The following is a 21,384-nucleotide window of genomic DNA, read 5'->3' as shown; positions in this document are numbered from 1 at the left end:
AGAAGAGGCAGGAAGACTGAATGAGCCAGAGGTGATGGAAGGAAAGAGTAGTCACACGTACACTAGGACTAATGGACATATGAACTCATGGAGATTGTGGCAGAATGCACAAGATCTGCACAGATTCAAGTTAGTGGAGTTCCAGCACTCACTGAGTGGGGGACGTGAACATGGGCTCCCTCCCTGACCAAGAAGCTCTTGGCATTGGTACTTGCTGGTAAAGGAAAAATCTGTTTTTCCTCAATGGAGCACCATGAGCATATCAGCTATACTGCAGGGCAGGCCTCATGCCCAGGAACAGTTTTTATGTGGACTCTTCTCATTTTGATTTTTTTCCTCTTACTAGGTTTTTTTTTTAATAGTTTGTTTTGAAAGAAAGAAAGAACACAAAGTTGGATATGTAAGGAATCAGGGAGGGTTTAGGAAGAGTTGGGGAAGGGGGAAAATCAAGATCAAAAAGTACTAGATGAAACAATTTTTAATTAAAAAAAAAGAAATATCTACTCATGAAGAAACACCTTCTCTGATTCACTATTGAAAGATGAGGGTTTCCATGAGCAAAAACTGCAAAATATTTGAATCATTTAACAAATAATGTAGGAAGAGAAAAAATCCTTAAGTCTGTAAAATTAAGAAACATGGAAATTAACATGTTCTTAAAACAAACACTTGGTGAGACTGAAATTCAGGAGGGGTCCTGGAGGCTGTGACTGCATCTCTCCTGTCTCAGAAACTCAGTCTCATTTCTTCCCAGCCATCCCTGCATATTTACTTTGTATGAACAAACACAGGCATTCAAGTCAGGCAACACAAAAGATTAGCTGGTTTGTAATGAAATCTGTCTGGAAAGGGAAAAACATTGCTTTGTTTGTTTGCTTGTTTGTCCATTTTGTTTTTGTTGATCTGTTTCCCTGTTTTATCCTCTTATTTATTTATTTACTTATTTATTTATTTGTTTATTTATTTATTAATTTTCAGTGTAAGAAAAAATTCTTAAAGAGGCAAGACAGTACTTAAGAAAGTCGAATCATGGGGTGAATGTGACTCTTCAGGATCTGATGTAATTTCCTTTGCTGCTATTTATGAAGTGAAATAGCACACACAGTGGATCTTGGCTCTGGATAGCCAGGGCATTGCAGCATTACATTTGTCTCAGCTCTGTTAATCCACACAGAGGGAGATAATCTATCACATAACTAATAAACGCAGGCCTAGATGCCAACACACCACTCTTTCTGAACATTTATATTCTATCAAGTTGGGAGCAAGTACTTCGAAAAGATGTATGTATGGTGTTTCTAATAGACTGAAATAGCTCTCATTTTGTTCTGCCAAATAGAGAGATTTCTCTGACTGTAAATATAATTACTGCATCCCCTAAACTGCACATTTCCTGGGCATTTCTTAGGATTCCTGTCAGGTCTTCCCACCACAAATCTTCAAGATTTGTTGGAGTTTTGACAAAAACCCTACTTTGAAAAAGCATGCAAGACTTGAGCATACACATGCGCATACACACATAACAACAGTAAATTCTGTAAGGAGACAAGGATTTAGAAATGTCTATTATATTTAAGACAACACTAAAGATGTTCTGAACTTCTAAAAATTACAGGAATCATTGACATTTAGAAGGTATATTAAAACAAGAAAGAGAATCAGTACAATTTACTAGATTTAGATACCATGAGACGTGTGGGACCTGGGCCTGCTTACCAGCTGTGTAGCCTTAGGCAAGTCAATCATGATTTCTTCCTTTATGTAATACAACAAATACTCTCATTTTGGAACATTCTCTGTATTTGTAGAAATGTCTGGCAGAATGCTTGGGGCATAGAAAATTCTGGGATAGATGATAGCTTTCTTTCTTTTTTTTTTTTTTTTTTTTCATGAGGGGGCTATAAACTCAGTGGCATACAAAGAAGCAAATTGGGGAAGGCCCAGCATGTAAATGACAACAGGGAACATGGAGTTAACTTTATTAATTGAGAACATTTGGCTACTATGATGGATGATGCTCACAAGAAGGCTTAAATAAGCACAGCGATAAAACTAGCTGAAAGCTCAGGAGATGCGTGAAGATGTTATACTTCAGAAGTGGGGTTCAGGCATCTTAAGCCACTTGACAAGAGCCACACTGCCACTGATGGTCTACACAGCAGTGCTGGAAGTCATGCTTTCTCTTGGCCATTGCTCCTATTGCTGTTTCTCATCTCCTTTCAAGCCAGCAATCAGGAGACAGAAGAAAATGAAGCAGAGTTTTAAGGCAGCAAAAGGAGTTTGTTTCTATGGTAATTTTGTAAACAAACAAACAAACAAACAATCAGCTGATTGTAAAGGTCTAGACATTTATTTTAAATGTGGGATTGTGGTGTATAAGCAGAAAAAGAGTTGGTCAAAAGGGCTGCAATACATCTGTGTGAGAAAGGATGGGATGAGGGATGCTCGAGACGTCAGTAAGCTTCCTAAAGGAGATGAGAAGAGCTTCTAGCAGCAGAAGGCTAGAGACTACCCAAGTCTTGGGATCATATGAGCGAGGAGTGAGCCTAGTGAGCCTAGCATTTCTACATGAACTAGAGCCTAGATAAATGAAGCCAACCTGTAGGTGCTGTAGACTGCCCAGCACCAAGGCACTTCTGTGTCCAAGCATTAGAAGGAAGAACTGCTAAAGTGTGAGTTCCTGCATCCTTATACTTAACACAAGAACCTCCATTCTTGCACACTCTCTCTGAATAAGAGCAAGACAGCTGCACTGTGAGGACTATCAAAGGGACCTGGTGTGTGCAAATGGGAGCTTGAGGAACCTGTGGGGTGCTATTCACTCAAAATTCTAACTTGAAAATACAACAGCACAAAGGGTTTTTGTTTGTTTTGTTTTTCAACCACTGTTGTTCTGTGCTTTACTCTGCTGAGTTATCCCTATTAGCTGACTATTATTGGTTAGGTACCATCTGAGGTCTGGAGATTCAGTTCTGTCTAAGACCAACAAGTCTAGACAGCTGAAATCTTCAGGAGACCAGAAATAGAAGGGATAATTAGATCTGGGGAAAAACTGACCACAATGTGACATAGCAACAGAAAGGACCCTGGGTTGTGGATGGACAGTTTTCTTCCAGAAAGAAGTGGGATGCTGTCTTAAAGGATTACCTTTTTAGAGGAAGAGAAACCCAGCAAACAATGATAAAACACACACCAGCACTGGCTCATTTCTTTGTACTACTGTGTTGACACATACATTAAAATACAAGGACTTTAAAATATCATTATTTCTATGACAAATGAGTATAACATCTTCTGTTAGCCTTAGCCACAGATTTCCCTGGGTGGTGTTTTGTATCATGATGAAATGTAATTTTAAAATTAAATTTCACTCACTCTGATCCTAGCTAACTGAAAATGCAAGCATGATTCGAGGTAATTGATTTTCTCTATCAATCACCGAAAAGGTTTGAACGAGCTTTGAGGTGACAGCTGTAGACGAGGGAGTGGTATTACTGAAGCAGCTATGATTTGGAGCAAGTAAGGATCTTACTAATACTCCTGATCAGGAGTGACACTCTACTCAGGCTGGCCAACCTTCAGCCTCCTGCCTCTCTGTGACACATGGCAGCCAGAGATTGTCTTTATTTACCTGAGGATCCAATCTCAGGAGGTTGCACATTTTAGGACTCCTTAGAAGAGTAATTCCCATGAACCAGAACTAACACATTGACTCAGGGTTCCTAGGCACGTGCCCTCCATAATTAGTAAAGTAATGAGTGTGGGGTACATCATGGAGAAGATGACTTCATTCATTCTCAGGAAAGAAGAGGAAAGCAAGCATGAAAATAAGAGGGGAAGGAATATACAAATCAACTATATTCACACAGTGAGATGCTTCCAAAAGCATGTCCTGTCAAAGCAGCCAGACCTACAAGGCTCATTCATGGAGCCCAACCTACAGCTTGTGCTTCTTGCTACATGTATGTGAAGCCTTCACAAAGTGGTCTGGAAAAATTAAATGAGCCCAAAAACCAAATGCAGCTAGCTATTGAATCTCAGACCTTTCCCCCAAATAAGCGTGATTTGGTCCTCCCAAATAAAGCAGGTTTAAAATAGTTCTTTTGAATTAAATCAATTCTAGTTTAATGAAAAGCTCTATTCTCATTTTTAAAAAAGAAAAAAAAAAACATGGTGGAAACTTCCTTAATACACCTGGGCACCCCTAACCTTCACTGTGCCCTAGCATGCCATTCACTACTTCACTACAGAATTTTAAAAGATTATCAAATCCTACCCAACAAAGGATGGGCTGAGACTGACTAGAGGCGGAAAGGAAGAGGGGGACAAAGAGGAGGATACTAGGAGCCACACCATGCACGGCTCAGATGCTGTCCTCATCCACACACCTAAGCTCAGATGCTGTCCACACCATGCACGGCTCAGATGCTGTCCTCATCCACAACCTAAGCTCAGATGCTGGCCTCACCAGCTGCATAGGATGTGTTTCTTTCTCACTTGATCGACAGAAGATAGTGAGCCTTTTTTTTTTTCGTACAACTGCCATCTTCTCAGGCATTCAGGTTAGGACTTGTAGCGGATGAGTCTTGGATATTAGTACATCTTTGACGTCCCTAAGTGAAATAGCCAGTGACCAGCAGCAAGATATACTTTAAACAGGGTCCCACAGCAGAAGGATCAAGCCCCTGAGAGCTTGTAATGCACATGGAGCCCAGGGGGCCTTAAGTATCACTGCAGAATAGAGGAGGAAATGAAAATAAACTTTGAAAAAGAATCAGCAATGGTTGTTCTAAAGTGAAAACCATAACATTATAAAATATCTAAGCACAAAAACACCATTTTTTCTTATAAAAGTCTAAAACTAAAGAGAATTGTCTTTTATCAAAATCAAATCAATAACCTTTGATGGCTTAAAGCTATTTGGCTCACCAAAATAATTTAATAGTGGCATAATATACCAGATATGACACTATACTAGATAATATGGCATATGCATGACATATTCAAATAACTTATCAAAGTTGGGAATTTTGAAAAACTTTTAAATAGTAACAAAACCCTCAATGCACAGCTTTATAAAGAAAAACTCGAAATAAATTTTCAAAACTTTGAATGCTAGTTACATTATTTTTCTCTTATAGGCACCCACAGAATTATTAAGAGGCTTCCAATAAAGGACGTGTCCAAAGATTTTAGCAATATGTGTAAAATAGCTGAGGTTATGGTCAAATAGTGATCACTGGTGGATTTATTTTCTGTACATTTTCTTCATGTATCAGGATGCTGCAGGGAACACCCACCCACAAAGAAAACAAAACTCCTACCCTCACAAAGATATAGTTGTACATGAAGAGTTGCTGAGTTTGGCTCCAAATGCAGAATCCCATGCATTCCCTAAGCCTGCCTGTTTTAATTTAATTTTAGTAACAAGTACTCATAGCACTTAGAAACCATCAGACATGGAAGGAGGTTATAAATTATAAACACAAGGTTAACTACTCATAGCAGTCCAGTCAGATGGCTTCTATTGTCCACGTTATACAGATAATGGAGCCTGAGGTTACAAAATCCCAGATTATGTGGAATAGCTAGGATAATGACACACCAAGGCTACCTTGATACGAGTGCTCTTGCCTGCAGCTTGCTTTATTTGGAGACGGGCAACAGAATTGTAAGACTTTCTTTCTAGTACTAGGTCCTTTGAAACAGCATCCTGACCAGAGTGTGAGTGAAAGTGTCAGGAGACCTTCCTAAGCAGAGAAGAGAAATACTCCAAGTAGACTAGTGTGAACAGTCCTGGTGCATACTGCAAGTACTGGAGAAGGCAGAACTAGTGCTAGCTATAAGCACTGGCCTTGGTATGCAACAAAAAAGAAAGGAAGGAAGGAAGGAGAAAAAAAAGAAAAAACAGACCTCTTGGGATTTGGAATTCATGTATTGAAGTACAGACCGTGAGAAGCCTCATGTGGTCCTCTGTTTTGAATTCTCTTTCTCTGGCAGTAACATCTTCACAGCTTTGACCACATCTGAAAATTAACTGGGCTACTGTCTACTGGTAACTTTTTTCTAAATTAACCCACTTATTTAAAAAGTAGTCTTCCTTATTAAAGTTTTATATGTGGAGTCAATAAATAGCTAAATTCCATTAATGTGCTCATCAGTAAAGTGCAGACATGAACCAACTAAAAGCAGTGTAGGTTTTCACTTTTGTAACTTCTAGAATTAGTGAACTATAATTCTGGGCCAGGAAAATCCAAAAAGAATCCAAAATATGGAAATAATACAAATAGCCTTGAAGTTATTTTTATATTTGTGTATGACACTATACACGGTAACAAAAGAGAACACTATATAGCCTCACAAACATATACAACATGGGACGGTGGAAGAAATGAAGATTTGAGCAGGAATTGAGCATTATTGGTTCAGGGTAGTGAGAAGCAATAGCACAAAGACAAATTTTAGCACTGCAGAACAACACTATGGAAGCCAGTCAGTAAAACTAATAACCACTGCCCTGACCGCACAATACTTTCCCACCTAAACCTCAGATATAAAAATCATGGCCCACTTTTATTTTTTGTAAAGAGAAACTCAATACATAGAAATAAGTATCTAAAAACTTGATTCTCTGTGTGCCTGAAAGGAGGGACTTCCCAGAGCACAGAGGTCCCCCTGAGATTCCTCAGCGGCTAGCCAGGTGGCAAGGCTTCTCTATCCCCTCTTCCCCAACTGCTTCTTCCCTCAGGAGTTCCAGACTTGAAGGATTTGTACAGAGCTCCTCCTCATCAGATGTTCTCTGGACAGACAAGCTTCTCTGATATAGTGACCCTTGGAGACCACTGAGTGCTGTTTACCCTCATTTTGCTAAGGACCCAAAACTGAGTAAGTTATTAAGCAAATTGTAACAGAATCAAAGTCTATTGATCTTAGGGTCCAAATTCCCAGGTCAGGGTTTATCTGAACCAAACCGCTTGCAAGGCCACCCAAATGCATCCACACACCAATACTGCAGTGAACTTTATTACATTAATATCCTTGTTCATCCTTGAATAAAGAAATGTGATTAATCATTAATTTACTGAGGGGGAGGGAAGAGCAGCCAGCAACATTTAACTAAGTGTATGAGTCAATGGAAATAAATTTAAAAAATAAGATGAAGTCATTATTTTGGAAAGCTCATCTCTTCCTTAAAAGTCATATAAATAAAATACCTGAAACAGATTAAGAAGGCATCTAATTAATAGCTTATACACACACACACACACACACACACACACACACACACACACACAGCAGTAGTGATGACAGCAACAGTTATGGTAATTTATTATTTATTACATACTAGCCACCTGACACAAGACTTTACAAAAAATAAAATTCTTACAACATAGATATTAATAGATATTATTACTGTTCTTATAGATGAGAAAAATTGGGCCTAAGCCCATGGGTGAGTTTATCAACTGATCTGTTTGCTCCTGTGTGTGTATGTGTGTGGTGTGTGTGCTCATGCAATGAGTGAAGGTTGATTTTCTGGAGCTGAAATCAGGAAAGTGCGGGACCTTGGCTGGGATGATACCCTCTGCCCCACCAGCAGGGTGATATCTTTCTGCCTCCTGACATGATCCCACCTTTGTAGGTGTCCTCCCCTACCATGTGCCACAGTCTAAAGTTTCACATATTAGAGTAAAGGAGTAAATGCCTTACACAATAACATTCACAAGTAATTTCATATTCTTTCCCCAAAACACCAAGGAAGTACCACACAGTTTTCAACTGCTGCTCTTCTAGAAGGATGACAAAGGAACACTTACCTTAACTTCAAATTCGAAGTGTTCATCCTTCCCTTGACCACACAGGACATAGCGTGGAATACTAATCTTAATGGGGTCCTTCAGGTCATCTGGATTTGCTCCCAAAGAGCGAGAGTACATCCGCTATCAAAGGCACATCGGACAAGGAGAACAAAGAGAATGTAACATCACTGTGCTGTGGCAAGTATCTTGCTTGCGCAGAAGAGACAAAACGTGTCTCAAGTAGAAAAAAAGATCATCAAACCAGTAGAGTTTATTTAGACATATAACGGCTTCCTTTGAAAAAGACATGCTAAGCTGCTCTCATAACAAAAGACCATTTTGGTAGATATACCAGTCCAGAAAGTTAGAGCAAAAGCACTCCAAAGTGGTGTTCGGTTTTGAAGTTCCTTCAAATTTATAAGATCAAGTGAAAATGGGGCTAGATTACACTTTCTAACTTCAAATCAGTGGGGTTTTTTTTTGCAAAGTTTTTATCAACTAAACATATTTCTTCTTTTCCATATCTGACAGCTGTTCAAAGAGCTGTAAAAACTGGAGATTTTGTTCAAATTCAATTCACCATTAATGTTTAGTCATTTTATAATGAAGTTACTACAGTGTGGAAATCGGTGTAAACCACTATTAAGACAAATCTCAAGTATTTTCTTTAGGCTCCATTTGATTGATAATTGACTTGGCTGACAAGTATTTATGTTCTGGGTGGCAGGAAGCCAGAGGGGTCAGAGGAAGATACAGTATAAAAAATTAATTTTTAAAATGAGTTCTTGCATATAAATATGAAGAAATCTCTGAACAATTTAATTTACAGTAACCCCAGGGTTTAGAGAATATAAGACAGTATGATTTTGAAACAGTAGCAGTAAAAAAAAAATTAACATTTGCTGAATACTTTACCATACACCTTGGTGTGCTAATCAGTTTCTATACATTAATTCTATCAATCTTCATGCTGCTCCCACGAGAGGCTAATCATTAAGAACCCTACTTATCAAAGGAGAAGGTGACTATGAGGCAGCCTGGCTCTACATGGCAAGAGGCTGATAACCTAGGGTATAGACATCACACTAGTACATTATTCTGGTATTAAATTTTAAAGTGAGGCCATCCATCTAAAATAAATGGGGCTAACAAGTACTTGAGACATGTGCAGATTAAGGTGTTGGAAATTACATAAATATGCAATAACATTTGATGTTTTGACCAAAAAGAAACCATTTGGCAATACATTCCAGCCCTCCCAGAAACAAAAAGGGATCTGGACTTCAGGCAGGTACTTACAGGTTTGGCCCTACCTGGCTGCTTGTGTGACAAGTCAGACCACGGGGTGTCACAGAGATGGACAATTTCTGACTGTAGTTTTTTATCTAGCTGACAAAGACAATGGCAGTGTTTGATGTTACCAAAGCCTTTTCACGCACCATGATTGTTCCCTAGTGGTTAGTCACCCAGAGCAAGAGCCACTGTTTGCCACATGGCACATCTAATTAGCTGTCATTAACCAATGTGGAAATGCTTAGAGATGTTTTTTGGTATGAGCTCTGCTAATCACATCAATTCACTGACAGTCCATGCCCAAATGACTGTAACTACAGATCTTCCCTGACATGCTACACAGTTAAAGATGAAACCAAGGGAAAAAAGAATTTGGTTGGTCTGTTTATAAGAACATGTTTACTGATAAACAGTAGCTCTCATCTATGTGTGCCATATTTAGCCATGGGGTTCCTGCTTTGTTTCCCTTTATCCCTTCTATGTCACATGTAAGACCATTCTTGTGCCTATGTGTAGGCTGTGAGCCTATGTGCAGGCTGAGAAATGCCTGAGCCTCTCATAACCTTGGCAGATAGGAACTCTGCTATGGATTTCCAAGCAGTAACTCGCAACTGCTAATACTGCTGGCAAGGAGTTTGATGCCCCTTACTCTACTGTAACACTTAGCTTTCTCTTTTTCTAGTTCAAGTTTCAAAATGAGGTAGAACTGCAACCTCTGGTCTGGTACACAGTCTATCCTATGACCACTTAAGTTTTCTATTTCAGGATGCTGTTGTGAAATCAATACCTAATATAAGCAGGGTAGCTTGAGGCTCAGGTCACACATTCTCTAAGAGAAACTAAAAGAAAAATACAAAACCAAGCCACCTGCTTGATGCTTGACAATGTTTCTAGGTGTATAAATGGAATAGGGATGAATTATGTGGATTATCTGGAGCCTGTACAGTTCACATCATCCTAGGACACTGGACTAGCTAGTTATAATGTCAAGTTGACACAAGCTAAAGTCATCTGAAAAGAAGTAATTTTTTTAAGATATTTATTCATTCATTCATTCATTCATTCATTCATTCATTCATTCTATGTATATGAGTACACCCACCATTGCTCTCTTCAGACACATCAGAAGAGGGCACCAGACCCCATTACAGATGGTTGTGAGCCACACCATGTGAGCTACCATGTGGTTGCTGGAACTGAACTCAGAACCTCTGGAAGAGCAGTCAGTGCTCCTAACCAGTGAGCCACCTCTTCAGCCCGAGAAGAAGGAATCTTAATCAAGAAAATGCTCTAAGCATATTTGGCCTGTGGGCAAACCTCTGGTATATTTTCTTGATTGATGACTGATGTGGGCAGTGCCATCACTGAACTGATGGTCCTGGATGCTATAAGAAAGCAGGCAGATTGAGCCACATCAAGCAAGCCAGTAAGCAGCAGTCCTCTATGGTCTCTGCCTCTAGGTTCTGACCCCATTTAAGTTCCTGCCCTAAATTTCTTAAATAATGAACTACAAGTTTTAAGATGAAATAAACTCCTTTGATCATGATGCTTTATCACAGCAACTGAGCATGGGGTCCCCAATGGGGGAGTTAGACAAAGGACTGAAGGAGCTGAAGGGATTTACAACCCCATAGGAAGAACAATATCAACCAGCCAGATGCCCCAGATCTCTCAGAGACTAAACCACCAACAAAAGAGTACTCATGGAGCGACTCATGGCTCCAGCCACATATGTACCAGAGGATGGCCTTGTTGGGCATCAATGGGAGAAGAGGCCCTTGGTCCTGTGAAGGCTCGATGCCCCATTGTAGAAGAATGCCGGGGGGTGGGGGGGAGGTGGGCGGGGGAAACACCCTCATAGAAACAGGGGGATGGAGAATGGGAAAGGGAGTTTCTGGAGGGGAAACCAGGAAAGGGGATACCATTCAAAATGTAAATAAATAAAATATACAATAAAAAATGAAATTTCAAAAAAAGAATGGAAGGAAGAAAAGAAGGAAGGAAGGAAGGAAGGAAGGAAGGAAGGAAGGAAGGAAGGAACAAATGAACGAACTAACTAACTAACTATGGATCACCCTTTCCACACCTGTACTTTGATTGATGTTTTCTGACACTCATACTAGAATGACTGATCAACCAGGATGAGACAGTGAACCACAACAAATTCTTGGCTGGGAAGAAAGGGATTCTTCTCCTCATTTCTCAGCATGCTGAAGGTGAGAAGTACTGCCAGAATTCTGCTATCATCCTTGAATACAGTTTACTTGTGCAGTTTTAATCTCACTGATTTCACGTGAAGCATTATTAATGAGCATACACAAATAAATGGCAACAGAAGTAAGGGTCTATGACCATACCATCTTGAATGTACCTGATCTTGTCAAAAAACAGATAAGGCAGGGATCTGAAGATGTCTGAGCAAACCCATAATATACAGAGAAAAATAACAAAACGAACATGTTTCTATCTAGTCATTGCTGCAGGGTCGTTTTTTTTCTAAAATTACTTTATGTAGTCAATTCAATGCAGTCCTCAGATATAGTTAAGGGTCCTTAACATTTTCCTAAAATATGTCTTGGACAGTATGAGAAATTAATATAATATTCATAAATGTATGTTTGATTTGTATGTATCTGTATTTTGAATAACTAGTTTTATCCTAGACATGGGAACATGTCCTGAACCACACTGTGTTGCGTAGTTTGTGAGTGCTTTAAGTACTGTGGCATTGCTTACTTTGGAGTTGGTCACTTTTCTGCAGTGGCCAAGACTCTTAGGCTCAACAGGGAAGCCAGTGACACATCACCACAAGAGGTAGAGAGATACAAAGGCCTTCCACTAGAAAACAGCAAATCCAATGTGAGTACATATGTAAGATGCTACAAAAACTTTAAAATGTACTGTGGAATGGTTTCACTTGGAAACAGAGTCAGGAGCAGCCATGCAATTAGCAACTTGTATTATATGTTGGTAAGTAAGAGATATTATATTTTAAAATTAAATAAAAATGTTTTTGTATTTAATGAAATATTATCTTGTGTGTGTACATAGTATTTTTTTTTAAATTGTGCCTGATTCACAGAGGCTAAGTAACAAGGAGGGATTCATAGAGAATGCATGGAAAAGGAATAAAATAAATATTATGGGTAAACTGGAGGAGGGGAACAAGAACAATCAGGTAGGGAAAGGATGCAGGGAGAGTGTTCTGAGACAGACACCTGGAACCGGGGGAGGGGCACCATTCAGGGGCAAGGTAAAACGTAGTACAATGGAAATTCCCAGAAATCTATCAGGATGACCCTAATTAGAACTCCTAGTAATGGGGAATACAGATCCTGAACCAGCCAACTCCTATAACCAGGCATGACTTCCAGTGAAGGGTTTAAACATCAACCCAGCCATAAAACCTTTGACCTACAATTTGTTCTGGCAGCATGATGAACTGGGGAAAAGGTGGCACAGAACTTGTAGAAGTGGCTAGCCACTGACTGGTCCAGCTTGAGACTCATGTCATGAGAGGGACCCCAGGCCTGACAATGCTTGGACCAGAAAAAAGAGGCTGCATGGCCCAGAGACCTAGGCCTAGGATAGAACCAAGCACAACCAAAAAAAAAAAAAGTCATTGAAATGATGCTCAATGATATTCTACTATACTCAGACTGGTGTCTAGACCAACTGTCATCAGAGAGACCTCATCCAGTAACGAATGGAAACAGATGCAGAGACACACAGCCAAACATTAGGTAGAGTTCAGGGAATCATACTGGAGAAGAGTAGGGGGAGGATTATAGGAGCCAGAGGGGTCAGGGACACCATATGAGAACCCACAGAATAAGCGAACCTGGACTCAAAAGGGCTTACAGAGACTGAATGGACAATCAGGGAGCCTGCATGGGTCTAACCTGGGCCATTTGTATAGTTTTAGTTATGTAGCTTGGTGGTTTTGTGGGACTCCTCATGGGGAGTGGGGGTGGGGCTGTTTCTGATGCTTTTGCCTGCTTTCTGGACTCCTTTCCTCCTATTAGGTTGCCTTGCCCAGCCTTAATATCCTTATATTACAAAACACAGAGCCTGAACCAGCCAACTCCTACAACCAGGCAAGACTGCCAGTGAAGGGTTTGGACAACAACCCAGCCATAAAAGCTTTGGCCTACAATTTGTCCTGTCAGCACGATGTACTGAGGAGGTGCCTAATCTTATTGCAACTTGATATGCCACATTTGGTTGCTGTCCCTGGGAGACCTGCCCTTTTCTGAAGGGAAACTGAGGAGGAGTGAAGGTGTAGGGATGAAGGAGGTGGATGTGACGTAGGACGACGGAGGGATGTGACATGTGAGAGAATAAAAACAAGTGCCTGAAACCTTGGAGTCATGTCCTCAGGGAAACGACTAAAAAAGACATAGGAAGAACTCAGGCTCCATTTAAATGTTCTACTTCCTCTCCTTCAACAGAAGCATACTGAGGAAGTGAAGAGGAAGTGGCATTAGTATCCACCCAGCTCACTGCAGGTTATGCAAGGGCACTGAATGGCCTAATTCCACAGCGAGCCATCAACATTCTCCTAATTACCAATTATGTAGCAGATGGTTAAATTCAGTTCACGCTTGACCAAGACAAGGTCAGCCCTAAGAAGTGTAATCTAATCTCCTGGAGACCATAACTAAGCTTTGCTTAAAAAATACAGGCACATCAGGGTTTTGGGGTTTTTTCCTCCTTTTAAATCAGATTAAATCCTGTTCTAATTTAAATCAGAATTACTAATTCTCCTGTCTCCCTTCCCAGCATCTCACATAATTCTAATTCTTCCTTTTCTAAAATTTCATGGGCCAGGGTGTTAGCTCTAGCTGGAGCTACTACACAACCATCACCTTGTTATGCCCCAGCAATTTGAAAAGGGGGAACCCCTGCAAAGACCAACGTGTTACACGGTTGAACAGGAGGCAGGTGGTAAGAAAATGGCAATAAAGAGTGTGAGCAAGTAGACAGTCAGAGCATGACAAATGGCCAAAACAGGTTTACACTCACTGCAGAAGCCTCCTGATGCCAGGAAGGGACCTTGTCTTAATGACATACTGTTCATAACAGCTTAGGAGACATGCTCTTTCAGATTTTGCTAAACTGTGTAACCTGCACACTATAGCATCAGTTATTGGTTCAAATGCCCAATTGTGAAGTCAAGAACGATGAATAGATTCTGCTTTCTGGGAGTGTCATTTCAAGGATAAAAAAAAACATGGGCAACAGCTCCACATTCTGAAAGCCAGGGTACACAGGGTACCTGGAATTGTTGTTAACATTGCAACCACTTGGGTAATGGAGAGCATTAACCAAACAAGGGCCAGAGTAATGACAGACAATAGAAACTGGTTCCTTTTAATCAATTAGAGCATTCAGTTACCTTCCTTACAAAGGAGCTTTCAAGAATGACAAAGGTGTGTCCTGAGCAGACTGGACCTCGGTGGTTTGGAAGCTGTTGTGCAAGAATAGTGGAAGGACTGAAGACTGTTGGATGAAAATTTGTAGTAGGAAGACAACTATTCACTCGAAGGCTGTGACACAAAACTTGCAGACTACACTTGCTTTGTTCTATTGCAGATAGTGCTTTGACAAGGCAGACTAAAGATGGAGAATATCCCAGGGATTGGAAAATAGGCAATGATACCACAGAGGCTGACACAGCTGTTCTTGGGTGCTTCTCCCACCTCCATGATGATGACTATTCATGTAGTACAGAGCTCAAAACGCAGCATGCGTGTCTCAGAAGCCTAGCTCGAATGGACCTGTAGACTTCAGCAGAGCCACTGCGAAAAATCCTTTTGTCTTTCCTCTACCACTGAAACTTTAAGAGTTGTCTGATACATAACAACAATGGATGGATAAGACATTTTTTACAAAACACATTTTGAAGAATGAAGATGCCTAAGCTACATACACTGAAGACTGAATACATTAATAACATGACCTCACTAGAAACTAGGCAACACAGTAAAACAGCCTGGTCATCAGTGAACCATTAATAAAGGAGATTCAGATCTATTTATCACATATGGCATCTGCAAAAAAAGTGTAAGAGACATTTACTGTAATTACTCTGCCAAAAGGCTTAAGTGTGCCCTTCCAAAGGGAAAGATGAATATTTTCTATGAGCTAAGAGTTTTAGAGACAACTATTTTAAGATGTTTTCCAACAAAGTCTAAATAAATTCATTCTGCCAAGTACAAATCTCAAACAGGCAATTATGAGCAAGATGAGTTTTAGTCAAATTCAGATTAAACTGCCCTTTCAAATCTTCAAACAGGTATGTATTGTCTAGAATATATCCACAAGTTCCACAATGCAAGTGTTTATGCCTCTACTCCAACAACTCAAAATGTCACAGCACCAAGTATGCATAAACCTGACTTAGAAACTCCCTACCACTGAGCTGTTACCTTGGTGGACTATCATGTGGTAGTACAAGCTGAATAAACCCTTTCCTCCCCAATTTGCTTTTTTGTTATGGTGTTTTTATCGCATCCATAGAAACCCTAATAAAAACCCTAAAGGCCATTATTTGTAGCATGGTAGAATCGTGGAAGTCTGTCTGTTTGAGGTAGACAGTCTTTGTTAAAATGACAGATAACTTTTGCATTGCTGCCTGTTCTCAATCATTACATCCCTCTATCAGCACCTTCAATTTTATTCTCAGTTCTTCATGGCTTAATTCTGTTTATTTATTTGTTTGTTTAATCAAACATATTTGAGACAGGAGTTATGGCACTATTTAAGAAAAAGTAATACAAATTACATTAGCTAAAAAAATGAAAAATAGAAACAGTACTGATGAGCTTTTAGAAGACTATAATGGGATCTTCAACACTTTTTTCACCCAAGATAGACCTGTAGTTAAAGTCGGGGTCGGGTTGTAGGAGTAATTTTCACAATGTTCTCTGTACAGTTAAAGGCTATGGATGTAAGGCAATAAGGTACATGTCTATGGGGGTGGAGGGATGTTTTGGAAGTAACAAAACCACACTCTATCTCCAGATAAGAATTCCCTTGAAAGCAATAAGCTTCCTATTGGTCCACAGAAGACAAAGTTGCTAGTTCACAACACATTCTCCAATTCTATGCTCTGCTATTCATTTTCCCAGAATCTAAACAGATGAAACATGAAAATGTGGAGACACTTCAATAGCTTGTCTGCTCTGTTGGCAATTCTGACAAAAAGCAGATGGTAAGTTTCTGAGTAGGTTAGGTTTTGACTTCATCCCCATCATCAACTAGTGACAGAAATAAAGAGCCCATACTTATACTGAACATTAGCCAAAAATGTGACCAGAACAGAAAGGACCTTCCAAGCCAAACATGAAATGACCAGTTTAATGAAATGGAGACTCACTAAACTGCAGAGTGTGCTGAGCTTGCGCCCAGCTGAGAGAAGGTGATGGAAAGGAGAAAAGAGGCATTTTTTCTGCTTCTAAGACTCTGGGATTTAGCAGACATGCATCCAAGAGAACGGAGGACAATGGCAAAGTAACTGGATGTAGAAATTAACTCAAAACGTGTTTCCTGACTGCTCACAGGAAGTAAATGAAGAATGAACCAAGCCTGGATAGTTGCAAACTCACCTCAGGCCAGCAAGATACCTGGCTGAGCAGACCTGAGTCACAGCTCGTCAAGGGGCAGGAAAAGATGGAAGACATAGTAGAGTGTTGAATGTCATCCTAGGCAACCATATATTTGACCAGATAGCAGAAATAAGCCATAAAAACGTTACAACAAGACAAATAGCATTTCCAGGATAAAAACACAAAAGTTCGGAGAAAGAAGGAGACTGTGGTAAAAGTCATATGTAGGGTATGGACTAGGGAAGCTGAAGGAAGCGGCGATGGACTCTACCACACAGTTGTGCTACTCATGGACAGCACGTAGAGTGTCGATGAAGGTCACTGCCAGACTGGGCATCTTTCCACACAGCACAAATTAGTCCACTGGACACCAGCAGGCACCACCAGTTTCCAAGCCACCACATCATAGACAACTACACCAAGCAAGCTGTCAGAATGCTTTAATCACTGCACTGGTAATTGGGTAGATCCAAATTTACAATCTGAGTTTTGAGACAATGAAGCAGGTGGCAATAAAGATATTTTTCCAGTTCTCTGCTATCAGCTATTTTCACTTTGCTTTATTCAAAATATTTACACTTTCAATTTCAGAGTCCTGCTTTTTCCCATTCAATTAAGTACACTGAGATATTCATATTTTCTTGACTGTTTTCATAATGTTCATTTTATTGAAGGTCTAAAATAAACTGCTTCGTATCTCTAGAAGTCTCTTTCCTAGAGTCTTGTTAAGTATGAGATTAGCCAAAGAGCCTCATCCTGAGAATTGAAAGTGAGCTTCCAGATGTCAAGTGCCTGATCCTGTCCATCCTCAAGACACAATGGAGAGACAGTCTGGGTGTTTGAGGCAACTTGACTCGGCTCAGATAGACCACTTCCTCTGTTCAAGGCAAACCCATGTTTCCTTAGGAAGACCAGCTCTACCTTTGACACTTTGTCCTTCTCTGGAACTATGACACATCTGAATTCACTCAGAGCTTGGCACTTGATCACATCAAATCGCCCATGTGGGGGAAGTGTGTTTAGAGAGCCAGTGTGGGGGTAAAACACGTGATCCTCCCTCAGGAGTGCCATGTGGGTGTTTAGAAGGATGAATGATCGGCAGGGGGCACAACCCGCCTCACTGTCCAATCTGACTGTGGTATAGAGCAGTAGCTGAACTTCTGCCAGAGAAGGGACACTGGCTTCCATATTTCCATGAAGAAAATAGACCATGTCTACCAAAGTTGTCTGGAAATTGGAAGAAAAGTGAACTCCATTTGCCAAAGCTAAAACAGGGATTTCTGCTTTCAAATCAAGAGAAAGCTGAACCAGATCCTGACGGAGTAAAGGATGATCTGTGTAGGCAGCAGCTTCAGATCTAGCTATTAGCACACCCAGGAGGTCCTGGCAGAGCTGCTGAGTGAGGCTCTTGTTGTAAGTGAGAACAGTAAGCAAGAGGTCCTGTGTAGAGCCCAGGAATCGAATGCTCTGCCCACCAAAGCCAACCTGAATTTCCTGAAGTGCAGTGAGGGGGAGAACATGAAAGATGCTCATGGAGCTTGGGCAATTATCTACCAGTACCAGAGCATACAGAGTTGAAGGCAGCAGGAGCAAGCATGCAGCTTGGGGATCAGGTTTACAGCAGTTAGCAACTGCAAGCCAGTAAATGCCTTTGACAGCCTTCACTATGTCCACTGGCTCTGGCAAAGAACAAGTCATGTGCTCAAGGAAGGCTGTGAGAGGGTATTCTTGAAGCCTCAACATTTGTTCTGGGAAAGATACAAGGGTCTGCTTAAATGCAATGATCTTCCCAGCATCTTCATAGTGAAGACGGAAAACTGAATTTAGCCAGAAATTTGGTGAGTCTGTAGATGTGAAGGCCAAGTTCCTATGAGGTGCTGTGCTCTTGGCTGACCTTGGGCTTCCTCCATATTCACTATTAAAGCTGCCGATCCGAGTTTCATGAAGAAGAGGAGGACCTGATGGCACCATGAATGACCTCAAGGGCAGGTTCTGGGATAAATGCTCCAGTAACGGCAGGCCTCTGATGAAGGTTGTCACATGGGAGGCCAGCCCACCTGGGTCACACATACTTCCAACATGCTTGGCTTGGCTCATTACTTTTGTCCCAGCCTGTATCACGTGGTCACTAGTGTCTTTATACAGGTCTGAGAATTTGTGGTAAAAATACTCAAGTCGCTTCTTTGTTTCTGTCCCAATATTGACTAGGGGAGCTAGAACACTATTGTTTTTAGCATCGGAGTCTTTTTCATTTTGTTGCTCACAACTCAATGTGGAAGCTGATAAGCTCTGAGGAGAGCTGCCAGTGGGATGCTCCCTTTGAGAAATGCTTTCGGAGAGAACAAAGCACAGCACCCTGTTTTGCATAGTGTACTGGCTTCCTCTGTTTACTGGCACTTGCTGGGACATGTGTTGCAACAATGTCCAGCTGGACTCGATTCCCCAGCTTTGTTTCTCTTCATGAGTCATGAACCCACTGCCATCTTCTGACTGACCCTGAGAATTCTGTGCATCTCTAGAGTTCCTTTCAGTAACGGAAGCGATTTCATGAAAACAAGCACAGTTTGGTTCAAGGTAGCCAGAACTCTCAGGTTTACAATATTTGTCATCAATACTCTTCAGCAACTCAGTTCCTGAGGACAGAACCATTCTCTCTTGGGAGGCCATGGAGAACGCTGTGGAGAATGATGTGTTCCGTGACGTTGGATGGCTCCACTGGCTGCTTGGACACACCTCACTCTCTTCTCTAAGGACACTGGGAGAGTCAGTAGCATCTTTGGGCTGAAGTGGGATAACACATCGTGCAGAACAAGGCTGCCCTTTCTGTTTAGGATGTCAAAAGAGGTTGAAATGGGGGTATGCTATGTTTTTCTGGCATTCTTTTGCACATGGCAAGTCTCATAGCCATTGGTTTCATTGGAGTAGATTAATTGAGAGATGAGATAGAAGGCCTAAGTCATTTGTGTTGATTGATATATGATTTAAGAACAGAGGGCTGATTCATATATGGAACATCAATTTTCGTGTTACACAGTTTAACAAATCACTGGGTATTTTGATAGAGACACATGGTGTAGGATTAATCCACAGTATCCATTTCTTGGTCTATGATTGCATTTTCTCTGAAGTACATCCCCAAACTTTTGCCTCAGTGTTTAAGAGGCCAGAGTTAGATGTTCGACCTGTATGGGCAAACATGCCCATCCAGGTCACACTGTTTTTTTGTTCTCTCTCTCTCTCTCTCTCTCTCTCTCTCTCTCTCTCTCTCTCTCTCATTTTATGAGTATTTAATCATGTTTTCCCAAATTAGAATACTATTGCTGATACCTATAAACCTTCACTAAGGAAGGCATGCTGCATGCCTATAATTTGTCAGGTACCATGGAAACAAACAAACAAAAGATATAAGACAGCCCTTCCTCTGACAAAGGTACCCAATATGAAAAAGATGTCCAGAGGAGGCTAATATTATTACTGGCTCACTAGCAGGAGAAGTGGGTGTGGTCCAAGTGAGTCAAGAAACTATGAACACCCAGCCTCCTTTTGCTCCCTGTTCAGTAATGGACAATAGATATTGATGGCAAGATTTCTATCACCTAGCAATAAAAAAAAAAAAGGTGCTTGGGCTATATGAGAATGACATTCCTCTTGGTAGAAGAAGACACAAGTGATTTCTTACCAATTATACGCAATTATACCAATTATAGCAACTGTCCACTAAAGAGACAAGACAGCTGATTGATCAAGGGGCTCCTTTGTACCACTGCCAACTCAGATATAAAATGAACAGGGTTTTAAGAACACTGAGAAGTTCTCAGTTTCATTTTCAACCCCCACCTTCTATATGATCCTGATTATATAATTCTGTCTTTTCAATGCAGACCAAGAGAAAGGATACTGTTGCTAATGAGAAACCTGGCATAGCTATAGGCCATTCAAATAAAGCCAACGCAGTTTTAGGCCTGCAGGATTCCCTTTAATTTTATATCTGTATAATAGTTTGCCTTCTCTATTAGCCATTAATCTCACTGTGGCTTCAAAATTCTAATTATGCAACTAAACATTAAGAAAATTTAATCACACAAGCATGCCATAATTTAAGCAACCCTATCAATCTGAGAATCATTACCTACCTCATATTTTAGCTTACGCTGAGTGCTGCCATTGTGAAGTTCCTCATTACTCTGAGAAGAAAAGAAAAGTCTTCTGTATTAAATTATACCATGCTCATATAAGGGAGAAAAGTTTGATTCTATTACAAGTATTTATGGTAACAAAATGGTAAGGAAACATGCTTGTCATTCAAAAATGACAACCTTTCCACAGGATTTATATTGCCAAGGTAAACATGTCTCTTATTGATTTATCTGTAGGACAGAGAACAGAACCAGTAACTTCTAATGTTAAGTTTCAACAGTAAAATTACATTCCTCAGAACATTTTTTAGCCTGCAAATTATGGAGTTCAGTGAGACACTGCCAAAAAAAAAACTACATTTATAGGCCTTATATTACTGCTTCTGAGAGTACTTCACAGAAGTCAGAATCATCACGAACCACAGAAACCCACATGGCCATATTTAATGCAGCACTAATCATAACAGAGAAGTTAGGAAATTGGAGATACCTATACCTATATCTATCTATCTATCTATCTATCTATCTATCTATCTATCTATCTAT

The 21,384-nt window shown here is 40.4% G+C and overlaps 1 protein-coding gene across 3 annotated transcripts in view; it reads right to left on the bottom strand.

Annotated features, from left to right (window-relative positions):
• The window catches only part of Kif16b (kinesin family member 16B), a 276,501-nt gene that overhangs the window by 65,845 nt on the left and 189,272 nt on the right, over nt 1-21,384 (bottom strand). For 2 of the 3 annotated variants that reach the window (XM_028755092.1, XM_028755101.1), the window contains exons 22-23: nt 20,836-20,886; nt 7,818-7,940 (exon numbers count right to left, since the gene is read on the bottom strand). In XM_028755092.1, coding sequence (XP_028610925.1) covers nt 7,818-7,940; nt 20,836-20,886 — 174 coding nt within the window. Of the gene's footprint in view, nt 1-7,817; nt 7,941-17,125; nt 19,526-20,835; nt 20,887-21,384 lie in introns of those variants that run through there. The other variant, XM_028755084.1, reaches the window with a different exon arrangement.

The sequence above is a fragment of the Grammomys surdaster genome, unplaced genomic scaffold, assembly GCF_004785775.1.
Source record: "Grammomys surdaster isolate TR1022 unplaced genomic scaffold, NIH_TR_1.0 129, whole genome shotgun sequence".
Lineage (NCBI taxonomy): Eukaryota > Metazoa > Chordata > Mammalia > Rodentia > Muridae > Grammomys > Grammomys surdaster.
This window is presented reverse-complemented; position numbering and strand designations above follow the sequence as displayed.